At 35.5% G+C, this 22,431-nt stretch overlaps 2 protein-coding genes across 2 annotated transcripts in view; one reads left to right on the top strand and one right to left on the bottom strand.

Moving 5' to 3' along the window:
- nhsl1a (NHS-like 1a) overlaps positions 1–22,431 on the top strand; it is a 152,534-nt gene that overhangs the window by 75,388 nt on the left and 54,715 nt on the right. The window lies entirely within an intron of this gene.
- Positions 1,429–22,431, bottom strand: part of sh3yl1 (SH3 and SYLF domain containing 1) — a 30,296-nt gene continuing 9,293 nt past the window's right edge. Inside the window, exons 2-10 of the mRNA XM_077239825.1 lie at positions 21,353–21,463; positions 19,449–19,562; positions 18,801–18,865; positions 15,779–15,891; positions 11,720–11,848; positions 11,428–11,578; positions 9,553–9,625; positions 9,249–9,311; positions 1,429–2,403 (exon numbers count right to left, since the gene is read on the bottom strand). Coding sequence (XP_077095940.1) covers positions 2,210–2,403; positions 9,249–9,311; positions 9,553–9,625; positions 11,428–11,578; positions 11,720–11,848; positions 15,779–15,891; positions 18,801–18,865; positions 19,449–19,562; positions 21,353–21,463 — 1,013 coding nt within the window. The 3' untranslated portion in view covers positions 1,429–2,209. The remainder of the gene's footprint in view (positions 2,404–9,248; positions 9,312–9,552; positions 9,626–11,427; positions 11,579–11,719; positions 11,849–15,778; positions 15,892–18,800; positions 18,866–19,448; positions 19,563–21,352; positions 21,464–22,431) is intronic.

Here is a 22,431-nt window from a genome sequence, read left to right on the forward strand (position 1 = left end):
CCAAGGGTCCAAACACATTCAGTCAGCTACTTATTTCAACAGGAACAACTAATAACCAGTAATGTTATTAATATTTTTCACTACATATACATATTTGTAAATACTCTGTGTATGTAGGCTATACCTCTGAAGCAAAATAACATGTAGGTATAACATGTAACTGAACATTCCGCTTCAGGTGTTTTTCTTTCCAGATGTAAAAGAATTTGCATGTTGCTACAGAACTGCTAACTATTACGTCCATAGGGTTACGTCCCTGTGGTTGTGGCTCTCTCTCTCTCTCTCTCTCTCTCTCTCTCTCTCTCTCTCTCTCTCTCTCTCTCTCTCTCTCTCTCGACTCTACCATATTCTTAGGCTCGCTCTACCGCTGGTCTGCTGTTGGCTTGGAGAGATGTCAGTTTCTATCATAGACTGTAAAAAAATGGTTTCTATTAATGGCGTGATGTCACACCCCCCACAGCCAATCAATTTTCCCACCAGCAGTTAAAAAGACGTTGAAAATAACGCGAGAACAATTTGTTTTTGGCGCTCTTCTTCGTTGTTTCTTTGTACGCTCGTTCTTTTCTGTTACCGTCATAACCCTGTTGCTTTTTGGTTGCCATCTCGTTTTGAATATGACTGTGATACTTTCCTTTCACGTGCCTTTCTAACTTTTAATGGCGTGGTTTGAGGTTACCAAGAGTAAGGTGGACTGGTAAAATGTCACGTGACTAACCCTTACATAAAACAACTCGATGTACATACTCCAAGTAAGAAAGTCAATGCCAGCCTCTGTATGTTTTGTATTTGTTAGTCAGAGTAATTCAGTAAGGGCGTTTGACGCTGAAGATTTGATGTCTTTTCTTTTCTTTCGTTTATTAGTTAGATTAGAGTTTTGATTACAAGTTAGAATGCGTCTTGTTTTGTTCTGTTCTTTCCATTTCTTTGCCTGTCACTAATTGCGTCCCTTTTTCTCTTGGATTATTTACTTATCTGATAACTCTTTGATCTGTACATTTTTTTGTGGTTATTTTTCCTTGCTTATATTCAACATAATTATTACTACTATTATTCATCTTTTTGTATAATTATTAATAAATTATCTTTCTTTCGCATTACTTCCTCACGTGTTGTCTCTTGCCACTCTAATCACACCAAATTTGATCATGACCTCAATGTTATCTTTTTTGACCTTAGATCATAAGACTTCGTAACAAGAACATAGTTAGCGTATTTATAGAGATTTTTTTAACAGCAGAGCACAGAAAGTGCTTCCTATTTGATTTCTTACTCAGGATAAGATGCTTAGCTTGTATGACTCCTTGTGGGCAAGGAGTGTTACTGCCATTCATTATGAGCAATATGATTTATGTAATATAATATTAATCTACCTTAATTGAATTGTAAGTTTTACACCAGCACCACAGACAAATTGATACAAGTTAAACATGTAGGAAACTATCTTTATTAGAACTGATATACATTTAAAACCAATAGGAAAACAATCATTCATGTTTAATTAACATTTGTGCAAAGAGCAATAAATTAAATTATAGCACAGAAAGCAATCCCTAAAACACTTCCTTAAAAAACACATTTTTTCAAAGTAACAGATCAAGTCAGATGTGAAGTTTAGTTCATAACACTTTAAATAAGGCATCTCTATAGTTTTCATAACCATTTTAAAGCTTATCGCTGGTAATAACATTTGTTTGCATCAACGGTTCACTGTTATTATCAGAGAAAAAAAATGGCACAAAATGAAGTTGTGTGTTTTTGCCGATTGCAAACCATTGTGCTATTATATTTCAAATACCTGGAGCAACTCCACTTAAAATACCACAATGTCACTTTTTATGCGTTTCAGTGATAATCACTGTGTCTGCACAAAACAGCATAACAGTATTCCAATGCAATCCTAAACTAAAACATAATTAAAAATATAAATCTATAAAAAAGGAACGTTTTACCAGTCAACCCACATACCAATAATCAAACGGAACAAAAAATGGGGGAACAAATTAAATAATAATTCACCAATGGCAGGAACATTGAAAAACACCCCTGTTATCCCTTCATACACCCGTGAGAGGAACACTGACCTCTAGGGCTCCTAAAAATATACACCATCTTCATAAACTTCATTACAAACTGTGCAAAAGAAAAGGCCCCGCCAATAACAGACAACATTTGTCATCAAATTGAGCTTTTCTTGGACATCTTAAGTACTTCAGCTATAGGACACAAAATTGGCAGGGAAGATCCCAACCTGCCCTCGTAGTTCTCCCTCCCACCAGTCGTACTGGGACTCAGTTTTGGTGATAACAGTGATGCGGTCACCTGCAGCAAAGCTCAGATCCCCGGGCTGCTGTCCGCTGAACGGATGCACAGCTGTGACCACTAGTGCGCCGCCTGATGCTTGACCTAGAACACAAACAGAGGAATCGCCATCGTCTGGGTCAAAACACTTTTAGTTATTGCAGGAGGGAAATTCTAATTAATTACAAATCAGTGTAAAGCCAATTTATTAAATGTAATAACATAAATAATAATCTCAAACTAATTAAAGACAATAAAACATTTATTAAAACATATTCATGAACAAATACATATATATAAATACTAAATTTAAAAACTAAAAGGATTTTTTTTTAGTTATTGTAGCAGTTTTAAATTGTAATTCTAATTACTGCCATCAGCATAAATGGCTACTTAAAGCATAATATATGATTCCCAAATGATTAAAAACAATAACATATTTATTAAAACATATTCATGAACTGATTAAAATGAAACCATATACATTTAAAAGTTCTACTTTTTTGTATTAATATGTTTGTGTTCTCAAATTTTGATTATATGTAAACTTGATACATTTCCTTTTGTATTTTTCTTTTATTTGCATTTGCATTTCTATTGTTGAAATAATTTTGAATTTATTTAAAATTTATCCTGAATGGTATTCCAGCACTGCTTTGGAACAATATGTATGGGCTATTGAATTAAACCGTATGGTGCATTTAATGTGCTTTTCCTTATATCAGTTTGATAAATTATTAAATGTAAATGTATAAATGTTGCACATGCAATTGTATACATTATAGGCTAATTTTTAATATCGTACATATTTACTCATGATTATGTTAATATAATGTATAAAATTGTAATAGCAAATGGTCAACACTAGAGAGCAGCATGTGTTCCTATTTAAAACAATTTAGCCCACTTTGGTTCAGTTAATTGGCACACTCTCTCGCTCACACACACTTTAAACACCACAAAACTTTCCAACTCTAACAGATGGTGGTGCGCAACAGTATTAACATCTGCAGATAGTATCTGTTAGCCAGGGGCAAAACCCCTTTCTTTATCTGTCTGTCAACATGTTAAGATATAAACAACTGCAATCATTTCTGCTGTCAGATTAACAAACAGCAAACATAAACCTTCAATTACTGAAACTCTTGACTATGTGATTTAACACATCAAGCTTGAATAAATTAAAGATTTAGAGTAGTTGATGTTATTCCTTCAATACATACAATACATTTTTAACCAAACTGCAAAACACTTTAGCCTACTCTTGATGTCTGGTTAAACTCAGTGTTTAAAAGACGACCTTCGATTAATGATCTAGAAATTTTAGCAGAATTTTAAAATTGGCATGAAATGAAAATTCACCCTATTTTATAAATGTATGTTAATGTTAACAATTCATTTGTGCATGTTTAATTTTTATTATTTATTTACCTAATCATTTTTAATTAAAAAGTCACAACTTGATCTTCCAGGGAAATGAAGGAAATATGTGAACCTCTACGATGCCCGTACTTCCCATAACCCCCCCCCCCCCTTTTTTTTCTTTTTTTTTCTTCTTTTTTTACTTTTTTTACACAAATCGTCTGCAAGCTCGCATCCAGACCTGCCTCCATCCGACTCCTGGAAGAGGTGGGATGGCTGAAACGTAATTTCTTTCTGCTGTGGAACACAGTCCATACAATGAAAGTCAATGGGGTCCAAAACAACAATGGACCCCAATGACTTTTATTCTATGGACAATTTACTGGTGTTTCACAGAACAATAGATTTTTTTATTCTTTACGATAATCCGTTTCACTCGGATGTAGAAAAAAAAAAATCTGTCGCTACATCCATTACATCACAACTATGTTTCCATTATTTGATCTCATAACCAGTGGTGTAAAGTATCTGAGTAAATGTAATTACTTACTTAAGTATCTTTTTTGCCAACTTTGCAGGTTTTTTCAGCATCAAAGATATTAGCAACTTTTATTCTCTACTTGACTACATTTTTGAATAAGTATATGTACACTCTACTCCAATACATTTGTGATGAGTAATGCAATTACTCGTTACATTTTGCATGGCACCTAACGTTTTCTGCAGCGGTTTATTTCTGCTACAAAAGAAGATCTTAGGTTTTGAGGACTAGAGCATCTTTGAGCCCACATTCAGTACAAGTAAAATACTTAAGTACTGTTGCCTAAAATCAGATACTTTAAGGCTTTTCCTCGTCGTATTGGAATTGGTGACGTGACTTTAAATGGTCATTTTCGCTGTAAGGTATGTGTACTTTTACTCAAGTATGGTTTTCAGGTACTCTTTACAACTCTTTATTGTTTAACACTTTTGAATTAACTAAAACTTCCTGCCTTTTTTTTATGTTCAAAACAAATTTTGAATCCAAGATTTCCAATGTGGTTTCAGACTCATTTTCATTTGTGTGTCAGTATAAGCAGATTGGCATCTAACATGCATCAAGTGCCACCGAAGGATGCGAACTGGAGTACTAAACCGGAGAATGGGGGAAAACTGGTGGCGAGGGTTTTTTAGGAGTGAAGACATAAGAGAGGAGCAAGGAATCAGACAGAGGTGCAATGTGGTTTACACTGTTGGCACCTGCTCTGAATCTCCTGACTCCAAATAAACTTCGGGCATAGCCAAAAGCTTCAGTCGAGCCGTTTTTCACTCTAAACGCTTTTGACTTGTATCCTAAAATAACTGCATCCATTCGACATAAATGTTCATTCCCACTACCACAAGTGCAAGACATGACAAGCCGGGCGTAAGACAGCAATACAATCCAGAGAGTTTCTTCAGATCTGGAAGGGCTGTGTATTTTGGCAGAGTGGTGACATTTGAGCTATGCGGTTTTCTACTTGCACACGCAATATCTGAAAAAGTGACGGCTCATGACAGGGAAGAGGGCCTGCCATTTCTCAGATTGGAGTGTGAGCTAAGCCCTATCAGGTACACGGTGACCAAATCCAAATTGATGTAACCATAGATAATCGCTGGCACCTTATGGTGGAATGCAAAAGAGCTAATTAACAATTGACAACTTGGATTCCCTTCTCATTACAAAGGAAAAGGGAAAGCAGGATTATTCAGAGAAACCCGTATAACAGCTGATCAACGTGCCATTACAATCAACAAATCAAAACCTCATAAAACATTATCCCTTTATAGACAAAAGTCTTTAGAAATCAGGGTGGCTCTCTAACCACCTTTTCCTAAGGCCAGGGATCCATCTAAATGACTGTATTATTTATAGCTTTAATGATCTGGAGGGCAAGGAGTGTTAATGAAACGGTGAGGAGTGACATTTTTCCCGGTCTCATTTTTCACAAATGATATCATGATAATTAGGGGGAGAGAAATGTCTGCCAGCAAAATAACAAGGAATGTCAACACACACCCAGAGACCTTTTTTCAGCTTGTAACAATACAGATAAGTATCTATTTGACTCATCTTCGAAAGACTAGTCAGTTTTATAATATCATGATGAAGTCTTTTTAGCAACACATCTGCAACTTCTATAAAAGTGGAAAGAACACATATCAAATCACAAGTCATTCCCTCCAAACCATTTCATTAAAAGGGTTTTTCCCAATGTTATGTTTAATGGGATAGTTCACCCAAAAATGTCTTTTTAAACATTCCAAAAACTCATTTACGGGAAGTAGCGTCCCACCATGGGAGACTCCCGGAGGAGTTGAGATGTCTGAAACATGCTGTGGAACACAGTTCATACAATGAAAGTCAATGGGGTCCAAAACAACAATGGACCCCAATGACTTTTATTCTATGGACAATTAATATATATATATATATATATATATATATATATATATATCATATAAGCAATCGCAGAAGTTTACAGGAGAGGATATGTTTGTTTGACCAAAAGAGCCGGAGGATTTGGGAAACTATTTAAAAACAATCACTATTTTTGAATTTCGTTTGGTGACAGTTCACAATAAACAGTTTCCAGTTATTCAAAAATAAACGGGAGACATCTGTTGTCCTGATTTTGATGAAGTCATCCAATGCCGTGCTTTGACATACAACAGGTGTACCTGTCTACTTATCCTGAATTAAGCAATGACAACTGGCTGTTGAAAGACACACAAGTTGTTGGCTAACAGTATCTATTCCTTGTACAACTCATCTGGCTCGCTTACACATGATCCTCCTCTGACCAAAGGATTGCTGTTGGCTGATGGTTTAGTGTCTTATGCAGTTGACAATCGAAATCATAATTTAGGATGCCAGGTATGTGTTGATTTAGAATGACTGTTATCAGCCAGTAGAATATTAACATGTAATTTAACAAAATCCGGTAATTAAACATCACAGCAGGGAATTGGACTCATATTCCCACCTGAAGGAGATTCGAACAATGAAACCTTGTCTACAGCAGTCTCTAACTGTCTGGATCATGCTGAGGCACATGCACATTTCAATCTATTACCTTGATTTACCCATCTGAATCAACAGAGTTAAAAATAACCGAACAAATACACCATAATAGCACCTAAATTAATTAAAGAGTAAACACAGGAAATGAGTGAAGTCAGATAATCATTCTCAGGCTGATGCATGCGTGAGAGAAGTGGAGATAATACTAAAATGCACATATTAATTTAGTTATTTCAATCTAATTTTAGACATTTTCAACGAGTCGACTTGTGTGCACTTCAACAAGGAATTATTGTCTGAATAAATGTGTAAGTGAATAAAGCATCACTTATTTATGTAATTAGAAGGAATGAAAATGTACAGCCAACTTTTCTTTTTTTTGTGTGGCAAAGCAGATATGTTTGACTGTTGGCATCCATGCGTTCAAGAACAACTTTATCTGGGACAACAAACCCAATGTAATTTATATATACGACCAGAATGCGTCTTTAGTTTATATTAGCCTTAGCACGCTCGATCGCCCTCTCTCATAACGCCATTCACTCACACTGAATGAACTGCAGTTGCGCAAGTTAAGGACACCAGAAGCAAACGACATGCACTTCTAAGAGATATGCATCATTCTGATGGCACTCTTGCTTCTTCTGACCATGAAGGACTTAAAGAGGGCAAAACATTAACAATTACATACAGGTGCAAAAGCTGTTTTCCCTCCACCTTGCTATGCTCACGTTGGACAGAAACACTAGTATATTTCAGTTCTAGCCAAGGCACAAAGAATCTGAATATTCAGCGCTACGACCAAAGATTTGATACTTTACCACAATATATGCACTAAAATCGGCTCAAAATATCAAACATGTCTGATATCCTCTGACTGGATGAAATCAAAGTCTGAAGCTTAAAAAACATAGGATGAGTCTGCCCTCACCCTACACTACATGATATTCTGTCAAATCTGTCAAATCCCAATGCCCAAAATCTGCCGACTCTGACTTTCGGCAAAGCTAGTACAGACTGTAAATTAGAGCAAAAGTCACATAGTGTATTCCAGCCTTTAGACTATGTTTGTTTAAGATGGTATTATCTGGCCTGATCAACTGAAAAGTGCCCCTCTAAAAAGCAAATAGACCATGCCGACAAGGCTGGAAGACCAACTAAGACCACAAAACCGACTTAGGCTGGTTTAAGATGTTTTTTTTTTAACTATTGATTAAAATAAGTTGCTCATAACCATTCTGAAAAGGAAAGTTACTGGTGCATTGCATCTAGCTGTTTTCTTAAGACTGCAGCATTTGCTTCCTTTCAGTTGTCCTTTATGAGCAGAACACACTATAATCTCCCTTGAGTGTTGAGTGCAGTGGTTGGCTGTCCTGGACTTAAAATCACTGTGTAAATGTTAGCATTATAATGTTTTCATGATCAATCATTGCTGTCTTTTATACTTGTGTACTAAAGATTGGCACGAGTACTCGTCTGCCGTTTCGTTGGGAATAAAATGTACTGTTAGCAATAAAGTAGCCTTTAGGACTTGTGGTGATTTAGGACAGCATCTCCTCCAAGTTTGTCCTATTTAAAGGACAGGGAGGCTGCCAAATGTTTTGATGCTCGGGTCTGTATGTGACAAAATCCACCAGTCCTGAATCCACACACATCATCTATAAGCCAATGGCCTTTAAAATATCTCCCCTCATGGATGAAAATGTCATCTCACTGTGGGAAAGAATGCGTTTGCTGCGTAGCTGACTTGTGACATGGCAAAGAGCACCGAGGCCCTTCCTGAATAAAGGAAGATGGGAAAACGGCCAGTCTACAGTTCATGGCTTCTTTCAAAATCTTCCCAGCCAATCTGAGTGGTTTTCTTCGAAACGGGGCAGGCAAAGCCACTCAGTTGCGTTTTTTTAATCTAATCCCTATAATTCAACTTTAAACACGGGCCTTTAGGAACCTAATGAAAATAAATGGGAATGTTAGTGGAGTTGAATTGACGACAACACAAATCATCCTCCACAGGCTGAGCTGATTAATGAAAGGATCTCACACAGCACTAATGTTTCTTCTCGTGCATTTCGGCAATTTAATTAGCCGTTGCTAATCTAGTGATTTTAATCCACTTTATAATTTATCAGTGTCAAATGAAATGCATGACATGTTTATTCTCACAGGTATTTCTTGTTGTTTTAAAAAGTGTCTGATTACCTCATCATATTCAGAAGGAATATTCCCTTTTGTTCGGATATTCTGCTTGATAATATGCTTGAACAAGCAGGTTGGGCTACAAAACACACAGTCAAATCCTCTTCTGTCAGTTTATTACCATAGTCACAGGTGTGAAGTGTTTTTTTTTTAACAATAAGCATAATTTTACTTAAGTAGGGAAAAACACCCCTCATGGTTTTATTATCTGCGTGAGAAGCATGTGTTAACAGAAATACACAAAACCTTTTGAATAATATTTTCTTAGGCACTAACATAGTCCTCGAAATAAAATATAATATATAAAATATATATTATATAAAATAAAATAAAATAAAATAAAACTCACCTGAGCTTTCATCACCCCAGCTGTCTAAGCTCGGATAAAGAACTGGCTTCACAAATGCAGGAGCTGTAAAAATATAATTTTCTATAGGTATAGTTATAAATGTAGTTTTTAATCAACATAACCATAAAAGAGTCACCCGGAATCAGAGGCAAGGAGATGGCAACTTCCTTCTAATTTTACATCAACCCCCCCAAAAAATACATGAAAAAAGTTTTTTCAGACCTATGCGTGTTCAGTCAGTCACCATATTTCTACTCTGAAAGATAAAATGTGTGCGGATCTGAGAGGTCACTCAGGGTCTTACCTTGAGTCCTGGGTGTGTAAGAGGAAGCAGCTCTCTGTGTGGGAGGCCTTGGTCTAGATGGTGCTGAACTCATCTGTGAAAACAGAGACACCCCAATATACATCAACAGGCTTGTCTCTCACCCAGTGAACTTGATAAACAGAGACTGGCACTGAAGCCATAAAAAAAATAATTAGTTGAAGTCTTTGAAAGGACAACCGAACAACTTTTTTGGTGAATTTGAAACAGTATGCAAGGACAGTTCGCACCTTAAATATTAAAGTATACAAGCAACTGAATATTCACATTCACAAATGTGAGGAACAAACAGTGATCTTATGAAATCAGGTTTAAACAATCCATTTGATTCCCTTTCATAGTAATGAGCATGTAATTTAGTTTATTTATGTTTATGTTAATAATTATTTATGTTAATTATGTTTACTAAAATAATTTAGTTTTATAAGTTGGAATGAAGCAAAATCAATAGGTCTGTGAATAGCGCAATAGTATTAAACTATTAGAAATACAGTGAATATACAGTTGCTTGTATACTTTAATACAATTAATATTTACGGTGCGAACTTACCTTGCAAAAAAGTTGATCAATTGTCCTTTCAAAGACTTGATCTAATTGTTTTTTTATGGCTTCAGTCCCAGTGACCAAAATGTGCCAAGTGGAAAGCCTATATTAATGTCATCCACACTGTTTTATAGAAGTCTGATTTATAGTAGCCATCAAATGAAGCTCACAACCACCTTCTAATGTGTTGAAAGACTTTGTCACCAGATTATATTTCTCATGCTTTATGTAGGTGTGATTTCTACATTTTTTCATTCTAAACTCACAGAACTACTACATACTAATGAAAAAAGTGTGTACTTTATTGTTAAAGGGGTTCAACTGGGGGTGCCTGTGTGCATGACTCAAAAAAAACAAAATGAGTGAAAAAAAGTTGTTCATTTGAGAGAAAAAAAAACCCTGAGTCAGTGGAAAAAAGTGTGACTTTAAATCCCATCAAGTAAGAGAAATTAAAGTTACTCAACCCTTCAAATAAGTGATGTTGTCAGTCAAATTAATGTGACGATTCAGCATGCAAAGACAAATCACACGGGCAATTTAAACGGAGCTAAAGAGTAGCTGAATGGGTGGGGAATATTTATTTTGTTGCTAATCTGGTGACACAAATGAGAAGTGTATCAATCCTGTAATACTTTCAACAGTGCCATTTTTTTATTTTTTTTATTAAATCCGAAGCTATATTGCTGCACACTATGATTCTTAAAGAAAAAAATATTTGAATTCAATATGATGTCAACAATTCCTCTAAATTTGATAAGACATGGGGAATTTGTGACTAAACTACGTATCTCTTTCAGCTCTACAGTCATTCTTGTGATTCATCTAGTCTGATTCACCATAGTGAATCAGTTTGTTCAGACACAGTTCATGTAAATGATCAAATTAAATAATGACACACGATTCACAACCAATTCAGTTTCAAGTCCCTGTCCTGCATTTAACATATTTAGTGACAGTGAAATATTTAGTTAAATGCTACTCCATCACTAATTTTTTTTTTGTTGATGGTGTATTTGTTATTAATGTATCCGTTCAAATTTGATGCTCTCACCCTGATAGCCCTGCTTGTTCATCTATTATAAACTCTCATAGAGTCAGAAAAGTACAGCTTTGATTAAACCAAAAATCACCAGAAAGCTATATATTTTACATTATTTTATATTTACATAATTACATATATACATATAGTCTAGCTAACTCATTTTTCAAAAGAGTAGCAGGATTGTACTTAAACTACTTGGAAATTATGAGTAGCTTGAAGCTCGGCTAGCTTTAGTTTGGAGCCAACATGGGGCAGTAGTGCACAAGGTAACCTTGCTTGAAGCTTGCATGTGTTTGTTATGCCAGTCGGTGGTGTATTTCTCTGTGTAGTCCTGCAAAATGGTGTACAAATCAAATGCTTCAGGTGGAGGTTCCACATCTCCATTGAGAATAGCAGAAGCACGAATATCTTGGCCATAGAACCTATTCAAAAGTAAGGAACATAAGATATTGAAACTACAGTATAACAATGAAAACACAAAGTAGGTCAAAATGTGAGGTAACATCAGAGCCTAAGGGCTTTATTTCAACATTTAAACTCTTTAACCTGTGACATGTGCTTACTTTCGATTGGTTTCTTTGCGCTCAATGAGGTAAGAACCGACGAGAGACACTCCAGCGTAAAGGCCACGAGATTTGCAGTATGAGTAGACAGCCGCTGTACTGCGAAATGCCACATCTGCCTCCAAATTCCTGTCAAATAAGCATAGTCAGACTTGTTTATATGCAAGGAATAAACACTACACAGTCAAGGATAATAGTGGAATCGAATGGGAGGATGAAACTACACTAAGGGTGATAATCACTGGGATTTGTTGAGAGTAATGCAGACTCAGGCATTCGATCATGTCTTTAAGGGATAGTTCACCCAAAAATGAAAATTCTGTCAGTATTTACTCACCCTCATGTTGTTCCAACCCCGTAAGACCTTCGTTCATCTTCGGAACACGAATTGAGATATTTTTGATGAAATCTGAGAGCTGGATCACTTCTCCATACTAGTCCATAGGCTTCTTCAGGGATTGAAACTTGCAGTCCCCGAAAAGTCATTAAAGACACCGTTAAAATAGTCCAAGTGACTACAGTGGCTCAATCTTAAGTTTATCAAACGACGAGAATACTTTTTGTGTGCAAAAAAACAAAAATAACGACTTTGTATTCATATTCACGTTGAGGTTTATTGTCATTCCACAGTGGGTTGTCGTGCCTCACAGGACCTCGGTGCTACATAAGTACAAACATACAAAAATGTAACAGACATTAACATTGTTTGTCAAGCAACTGGTTGGGGAATAGTACAGTAGTGCATGAAAATGTACATAAATATAATAATAGCTGAGTCTATTTTTATACACGCAGCAGTGTGTGTAAAGTGTCTAGTGCATAGTTTGTAAAGTGTCTTAGTATGTTTCAGGAGGTAGGGGTTCGCATGGGGTTTCAGAGGGTGTAGTTTGAGTTCAGGGCCCTCACGGCCTCGGGGAAAAAGCTGTTGAGCAATCTGGCGGAGCGGGCTCTGATGCTCCGAAACCGTCTTCCTGATGGTAGGAGCTGGAAAGACTGTGGGAGGGATGGGTGGAGTCCTTAACGATACTGTTGGTTTTGCTGGAGCATCGTGTAAGGAAAATGTCCAGGATGGAAGGGACAGGGCCACCGATGATCTTTGCAGTCGTGTTCACTGTCCGCTGGAGGGTCTTATGGTCAGCAGCACTGCAATTCCCGTACCAAACAGTGATGCAGCTAGTCAGCACACTCTCAATGGTGCCCCTGTAGAATGTGAAGAGAATAGGTGGAGGGAGGCTTGCTCTTTTCAGCCGGCGGAGAAAGTGTAGGCGCTGTTGTGCCTTTTTGGAGAGTGACATGGTGTTGGTGGTCCAGGTGAGATCCTCTGTGATATGCACCCCCAGAAATTTAGTGCTGCTGACTCTCTCCACAGTCGAGCTGTCGATGGTCAATGGGGGGTGGTCAACCGAGTTTCTCCTGAAGTCCATTACGACCTCCTTTGTCTTTCCTATATTGAGGGACAGATTGTTAGTGCCACACCATTCAGCCAGCTGTGCTTTTTCTCTGTAGGGCGTTTCATCATTGTTGCTGATGAGACCTACCACTGTTGTGTCATCAGCAAACTTGATGATGTGGTTGGAGCTGAACTTGGCAGTACAGTCGTGGGTCAGCAGTATGAAGAGCAGCGAGCTGAGCACACAGCCTTGTGGGGCACCTGTGCTAAGTGTGGTAGTACTCGAGGTGTTGCGGCCGTGACAGACTGACTGATTTTATTATATTTTATTTATTTTTATTTCAACTATTCATTTCCTTCTCTATGAGCCTCTAGTCAGTTAACTTAGTGTAATAGCGTAGAGCTACGTCACACGTAGGCTCACTATTGGCCGACGCTGGTCATGTGTGTGATGCGTGTGACGTACAACAACAGAAGCTCTACGCTTTTACACTAGTGAACACTCGAGGCCCACAGAGAAGGAAATGAATAGTTGAAATAAAGTCATTATTTTAGTTTTTTTGCACACAAAAAGTATTCTCGTCGTTTGATAAATTTAAGATTGAGCCACTGTAGTCACTTGGACTATTTTAATGGTGTCTTTAATGACTTTTAGGGGCTGGCAAGTTTCAATCCCTGAAGAAGCCTATGGAGGAGTATGGAGGAATGATCCAGCTCTCAGATTTCATCAAAAATATCTTAATTCGTGTTCCGAAGATGAACGAAGGTCTTACGGGGTTGGAACAACATGAGGGGGAGTCAATACTGACAGAATTTTCATTTTTGGGTGAATTAACCCTTTAATAGGGTCTGTTTTTCTTTTATACTTTACATATTTTTAAACTTACTCAACCAATGTGAGGATATTTTGACAATTGTGTGTGCATTTGTGCTTTCAAGCGCAAGAAGAAGCGTACACGAACTCTGTAATCTATCTATAGAATATATAAGCGTAATTCAAATTAAAATTTTATTACAAGTATCCAATTCCTGAATTGGAATAGAGTTTTTTTTATTCCTAGTGCGTAGGTCTATTCACTGTTTATTTGTCTTCAGTATGCTTGAGAGTTTTTTTAAGCTTGTATTGGTTTTTTTAAATGATATTGAAAATGGTGATAAGAATTATGAAATCTCAATGGTATCAAAATGCTTTTATATCACAACCTTATTTAAAGCAAAAATAACTATATTGTGATATATATTGCTATCATGAAATAAATTACTCATATCGTGATATAAGATGTTGGTCACATAGGCCAGCCCTACTATAAGGATTCGACATGAACATTTTTGGAATGGCTAAACTAGCTTTCAACAAACTAATCTTGCAGAAAAAAAGAGATGATTTTCAGCTCTGAAAAGTACAGTAATTTTTATTTAAAACATTGTCTTTCTTATATGACCCCTTTAAAATATTTATAAAATATCTGTTTCATTGTCCATCAACTAAAGAGACCTTGATTTTGATGCAAACCTTGATTTTATTAAAATAATGAGATTTATAAAACATATATCCTAGTAAATGGTAAAAAGGGTCTATTCCAAGAAATTAATAACTCATTTCAAAAGAGCACATACACCCTGCAGTCACTGCGGCCAAACCAAATACAAACCTGATCTAATCCAAACCAAAAACCATCAAACATCCACATTAAGTGGATTCTTAAGTCCTAGTTTTCAAAGGTACTGTAGTGTAGCAGGCAACCATTCAGTATAATATTGCTTGCAGCTCTATTCTGGCGAGATCCATAAACAACAATTATGTCAGTGAGAATAAAAAAGGACTTTCCAAACAAGCACAAACACAGCAGAATCCGTCAATAAAGGTAAAATCACTGATTCACCTTAGAACAATGCCGCTGTTATTTAAACTAGCACTACTGAATGGCTTTTAAAGTACAGTATGGACACCCTTCATTATCTATAATTCTCAGAGTATTTTCCCCACAGGCTCATGCTTGTCAAATTATGAATGACTGTGTTGCAGGTGAAAGTTTAAGCTGGCAGCTTACAACTGTATACATTTTTTTTGTATAAACATGTCATTAGAGAAAATGACTCCCTTGTGAAGTGATAAAGATATAGATGGCTTTTATATTCTGTTGAATTTATTTGTAATTTTCCGTAAGAGCAAGAGCATTTCTCTCATTGCTATCCATACATGCACTAAATCAACAGTTCAAAAATATTACAGCTAATTTATACCTTCAGAGAAATGCTGTCAAAGCATCGCCTAGGTAAACACTTTAAAAACGTTCTCCAAGCACAACGCTCGATTTACAAACAAATGGAACACAATGCAACACACAAACGCTCAAGGACTGCACACTTCTTTTCTCATTCCTGTCCACATTGCTTTGGCAGCATTTTCATTAACATAAAAAAAATCATAATATCAAGTTCCTTAAATAAATCAAATCTTTCTTCCTTAAGCCATAACCTTTGATTTTTCAGATGCATCCAGATAATTTTTTTTTTTTAAAGTCATAAAAGTGTCATGTCAAATTACGGCAACAATGCTTAACAGAGGACATTTGCTCAAAGCACTTAAGTTTCCATACCTTCACTCTGCATTATTCTGACCCCTGGCAACAGAATGGGGTATTACACTGTAAAATTAACACACATACCTGCCAAGAGGCCCAACAGCCACAGTGCAGTTTCCTCCAAGTGTAAGATTCCCTCCTTTACTAAAAGCATCCACAGCTCTCCTCTGATTCAAGATGATGACAAAATCTGATGACTGGAGATGAAAAAAGAGGACATGTGTCATTATGTGAAGCTTTAGATGGACGGTTTAAAATAAAAAGTATTTTTATTTTAATTTAATAAAAATTAGTATAAGAATGATAAGTCAATAGGAATTTTACTAAGACTTAATGTGAATGGTGACCAAGGGATGCCATTTCAAAGAAAGTTTTAATTTAATTTAATTTTAGTTCATTTAATTTTTCACATTTTTTATTTTCATTTTATACGGCACATCTATGGTGTAAAGCTATAATGAAAAAGCTACAGGTGGCATTTAATGATGCATTAAGAATTTTGCTTAAACTCCCAAGGTTGACAAGTGCAAGCCAAATGTTCGTATCTGGTAATGTTCCTACGTTGCATGCTGTGTTAAGGAATTATATGTAATTTCATGTGTCGATTGGGTGATTCGAGAAATACAATCATAATGGTCTTAAATGATCCTACATTAAGTGATACAAGGTATTCCTCCTGGTTCTGGAAGCACTGGAACTCAAGTTTGTATGATCTTAAATAATGTTTGTTGTACGTAAATCTATGAGTTTGTATATTATTATTTTCATTCTGTTTCTTTACTTTGTGATATGGACCTAAGGGTCTGAAATAAAGAATAATACAATTTTATTTTTACTGTATGCATTTTGTATTTTATACCCCCCAAAAATTAGATACCTTGTGCCTTTACTTAAATATAAATAAAAACTAAATTAGTATCATTGTGATCAAATAATTAGATCAAATTTGTAGTGTTTTCCGCTTGTAGAATAAAAAAGAAATTATCATTTAATTTAACATTTTCTGATTATTTTATTTTTATATAATTTTAAACCAAAAACTGAGTATAAGAATAAGTCAATAAGAATTTTACTTGCACTGAAAATTGACCAGGGGGTGTAATTTCAAAGAAAGCTAATTTCATTTAATTTAATAAAAAAAAAAAAAATCTATTTTATTTTAACTTTATACATTATGAATTTTTTAAAAAAATCAGATACTGTGTGCCTTTATCTGAATATATATAAAAACTAAATGACTGTTATTATAATAAAATAATTTAATCAACTCTGAAGTGATTTAAATCGTGCCACAGATGAGCTGTAGATATAGCAGAATCTCACAATATAGCAGAATCTCATACTACCAGTCCTAAAACACATTTCATTACTCAGAACTGCCTATTCTAATCTCACAACTGACACATTTTCTCTCTCTCTATTTATTAAAATCAGCTCAGGTTTCTTTAAGCACCAGACCATGTGATGTTAGTTAGTAGGTAAGTGTGTCCATCATGCACAATCTAGCTATACATCACTCTGACAAGCACTCCGCCAACTACTGTGCATCTGTCACCAGCAAAACATTAAAAAGTTGCTCTATATTCAGCAATAGTTTTTAAGCTTTTTTAAAATGTTAGTTGGTGTCGAAAGATTTGGACCGGTTTCAGACATGCTCTGGTTTTAATGCCTAAAGATAAAATCAATATTTCTTGTACTCCCTTGCTACTTATCAGGTGTGTTGCTACATACTGAGAGACAGAGACCGCAGTGCTAACCACAGTGCCTGAAGGCTACTCCAGAAATTAATCAAAAGTGTCAAGATGCACAGGCGCTCGGTACATAAATGACTCATCCGAGCTGCAATCCGAGGTCAGGAAGCAAAGTGCAGCTTCTGCCTGATGCTGACAAATGACCTCACTGGGCACATGCCACATATGCACAGTGATTTCCTGTGCCAGAGATATGAGGATCCACTTTATGCTTTGAAAAAGGATGAAGCCAGCACTTGAGCTATAATAATAGCTTCTGACAAAAGGCTGACAACTGGTTTAGGGAAAAGTTCGTAATGAGTAATTCATAATGGGTCATGCTTTTACAAAACACCTTGCAAGATTCAGGGGAAACTTAATTGTTAATGTGACTTTAATTTTAAAAAAAATATGTATATTTTATGGAGCACCTGTTTATTATTAGTAAATGATAGAGAAAGACCATCCATACAGGTCATTTAATTATAAATCAAACTCAGGTGACATTTTTGTCAAAAGTAAAGTAATTTGCAAAACTTTTTTTTACAAAATGAAGTCCATAAAGTGTGGGGACAGTTACGGTTTTATTTGAATTTTGTTTTCTGTTGTTGTTGTTGTTGCCAACGTTAATTATCACACAAAGGTTTATCAATTAGTTTTCTTTTAACTTAAGAAAATTAATTTGTTTTCTTCATAATTAAAACTAACCTATAAGATTATTCACAATTAAATATTTTAAATGATTGACAGATGATGGATGATGGGAAGAAAATGAAATACAAAACAAGAAAGCCAAGTCAGACGGGGCAAATATTTTAATGTCTTGATGTTCTTGTCTATGCATGACTCAGACGTTCTCGATGGAAAGAAAACATTTTTTGCATGACATTGCATGAGAAGTAATTTACAAATTATAGCCTGATGAAGAACCTATAGTAATGTCTGCATACAGAGCATAATCCATAGGCATACAGCATAGTGTATTCCGAGATGTTCATCTAATACATGAATAAACATGTTGCACAACTGTTCTTCAACACTTTACTGACTCTCTGATTCAGCACCAAATGAGTGAGACTGGAACTTTTCGTATCTACTACTAAGGTGCTTACCATGTTATAAGCTTTAGTCCTGTCACCTAACTTTAGATGTGTTTTATGATCAATAATTTTCTATTGATTTAAAAAAATAATTAAAAACTCAATCAGATGTTCTACTAAAGAACCCAAGAGGAATTTTAAAGTAATGAAAAAATTTCCTTCTCACAGTTTTTTTTAAATGTATTTTTAGACAATTTAGCCAAAACCATGATTTGTACCGGAATTAAAAGAAATGGGTTGTTCTTTTAGAGAGTCTGGTGTCAAATAAAAACTTACCTCCAGACCAATTTCAAATCCTCCACCGAGTCCAGCAATGCCAATTGCTGAAGGAGCAGACCATCCTTCATAACAGAACGCAGAAAACAATTACACAATTTAACATTAAAATGAAAAACTTAATTTGGGATATATTAGAACTTTTTAGATGTTTTAAGTGTGTAGAAACAGATTAAAATCTTGATACATGTCACTTTAAAAAACAAAGTTGCCAATATGGCCAATCAACTTTTTTTTTTAAATTAAAATATATAGTGCCCAAACATGGGACCCTTTGTCCATTATAATAGCTATTACCAAAGTTTAAATAATGATTACTAAAATCCTCAAAAAAAAAATTCAATAAGTAAAAACAAGAAAAACAATGAAGTCATTGAAGCTCTAAATGTTTGTTTATTCAGTTTAGATTGTTGCTATAAGCTGCCAGACATCAATTACACCAAAACCCATTAAACTCCCTATTTGCAAAAATTGGTCTATTTTGTAGTAATAGTTGTGATTTAGAGTTTATCTGAACATGTATTCTACAGTATGTCACAAACTATATAATCTCCTGACCTCACCAAGCAAATATACTGTAGGCCTACGTGTAAATATATTTGACACTCAGAATAAATGTCAGAATGGACGTCAATAAAACCCCCTTACTTCCATCAGCGAGTCTTGCGATCACTATCCCACTGCCGCCCCTCGCAGTGATCATGAAACCTGCTTTAAAAACTGACAGGATGGCCAGTCCTTGAGCCTTGGCAATGACATGAGCTGGTGCCAGGTTGTGGAAAAGATAGAAGTAAAGGAATAGGAGATATTACAATTGGACCTGTTCAAGCAAAACTGTTCTAGAATCTAGACACAAGTACTGAAATGTAAAAGAAAAAGAAAAAATTGTGCAAATGCAAGATGAAACAGGTAGGCAGAGTTGATTGGTTCATTGTGTTTTCGCACAGGTTGCACAGATATGGTGAAGTCACTGAGTGAACTGCATTCATGTCACTTTCTGAAGACATGCATGAACAGATACTTGTTAATGTACCGGCAGAACGACTGCTAGTCTTGTACACAAATGACATCAGTCAACAGAAATGCTAACTTTGGGCTGTTAATAGCACTTACATGTCTGGCATGTGTGCTATTACTGCATCAGGATTAGCCTACGCTCTTAAAACACAATGAACCGTGGCTTCAACAAGTATTTTGACACAAATAAAAATGTATGAATGTCAATGCATATACATATTAAAACATCAAAGTGGCATTTATTTTGGCACAACACCATTTTAAAACATTTCACTAAAATTAAAAGGTATGTAACTTTTTTATTCAAAATTAACTAAATTTAAGTAATGAGCCAATGCATCATCAATCCTTCCAAAACGTGTTTTTGTCTTGCCTTGATTCAAGCCGAAGTACTACTCTCCATTGACAGTCTATGCAACTTTAACGCTACAAAAAGTTCATAAAGAGATCGTAAAACTAATGAAACGCATGAATTGAGCGTTTTAGCTAAAATTGTCAGAAAAGACTTGATCGCTTTATATGATGAACGGATTCAATTTATTCTTTTATTCACATTTAAACATTGATCGGCGAACATAAAACAGCTCTACCGAACCTGCATGACGCACGAGAACAAACCTCATTGGTTCTTGCTGAAGCTCAAATGTGCTGCATAACACGAGAATGAACCTCATTGGTTCTCGCATGTCAAGCGAATATGCTTGAGCTTCCGCTTACCATATCTGATCTGTTCATCATTAATGCAATCATGTCTCTTAAGAAAATTATGACTAAACTACTCAGTTCATATGGGTTAGTTTTACGATCTCTTTCTTTATGAACTTTTGCGTTGACTGTCAATGTAGAGTACAGAAAGCTCTCAGATTTCCTCAAAGATAAGATCTTCATTTTATGTTCCGAAGATAAACAAAGGTCTTACGGGTTTGAAACGGCACAAGGGTGAGTAATTAATGACAAAATTTTCATATTTTGGTTGACACTGTATTGTGCAAATAATAATAAAACTTTATTACAAACTAATAAAACTAGTTTGCCTGCCTATTGTACTGAGAAATTCAGTCAATATAGTTAGGGCCATCAAACAATCTAATTAATTAATCAAATTAAATACATTACCTGCAAATAATCACATATCAAGATTTGCTGTAAAAATCCAAATTCATTTAGCAAGGTGTTAAATTAATGTTTTTGATTGATAATTGTTCCATTTGGGTCAGAAGGAGTGATTAAACGAATTAATGTTGTTGTTTTTTTTAAATAATGAATGTAATGATTTATACATTAAATTGCCCTAAACAGAACATTTGCAATTCATCAATTATAAATCAATAAAAAACTTGAGTAAATCTTTTTAATAAATCTTGCACAAGATTTTCCGAAAACAAAATTTGGTACAAATATGATACTGATCCTTATGTTGTCAGATTTTTATCAATTCAAAAAAGGGATCAATTGAATTTCACTAAATCATCACTAAAAGATAAATGTTTTCCCACTGTTTTCTAATTGGTTTATGACAGCAGCACAACAGTTACCTGGAATAAGTTTGTCAGGCCCCATTCTGTTGGAGATTTCCGTGAACTCTCTAAGGATCTTGCCGGCCTTCTTGGCCTCAGACTTTAGGTTAGCAGGAATAGGGTTATTCACTGTAAAAGAAACATTAGAAGATACATCATTTTATCTTCCTCTGCTTCACATTCCAATATGCTGAAACGTCAAATGTCTAAAGACCAAATTTGTAGGATGTTTTCCATCTTCCTGAATGCTTTCAATTCTACTATGTAAAACGACTCTCTCATGGAATCTGTTTCTATAACCCGAAATATGTTTTAAATACCAAAATTATTTAAAGGCTATGGGCAATATTTAACCACTTGTTCAAGGTGACAGACTATGAAATTGCATGTTCCTCTATTATAAGGTATCTCTCCATTTTAATATGACAAACTGTAAATTATTCATTAATAAATCAAATGTCAACATAACCAAATAGGTTATTTTGCTCATCTCATTGATAATTGCACTCATTATATTAGCCAAAGTCAGTCAGTGATTAGTGTGTTAATATTCATGCTGATGAAAAGTGTCTCCCACGAGTCACTGTCTGAGTCAGATTTGCCTTTACTTCTTGTTGTTACTCATTACATCTTATCCAAGCCCATCTACAAGCCATGGAGACTGATACTGGTAGAGTTCCCAATTACAACATATAGAAAGAGACCAGGTCAAAGTAAAAAAAAAAAAAAAAAAATGTCCAAGATAGAGAAAAAGAGAAGTCTCTTAAAAATCTAATTTATAATGCACGTTTATAAAAAAGTTTTTTAAAAAAAGTTGAAAAGTTTTAAAATATATTTCTGTCATGACAACTCTCGGAGTGTTGGCAAGGTAATGGATATGGCAATGTTGATATGTACGGTATTGGCGGAATAGATCTGCTACACTGCTGCTGCTTTTATTGCTGCTGGTGCTGCAGAGCAAGTAAGGGACTTGCTACCGCCAGTACATACACAAAACGCTGCTGTGAGCGAGTAAGACATGCTGCTGTACAATATAGCATCCATGAATTACCCATAGCAGATCTATACAGGTGGAGCTGGGGAATGTGGGGAGTTTC

This window comes from Siphateles boraxobius, unplaced genomic scaffold, assembly GCF_051911475.1.
Source record: "Siphateles boraxobius isolate OS27281-9 unplaced genomic scaffold, OSU_SipBor_1 22, whole genome shotgun sequence".
NCBI lineage: Eukaryota > Metazoa > Chordata > Actinopteri > Cypriniformes > Leuciscidae > Siphateles > Siphateles boraxobius.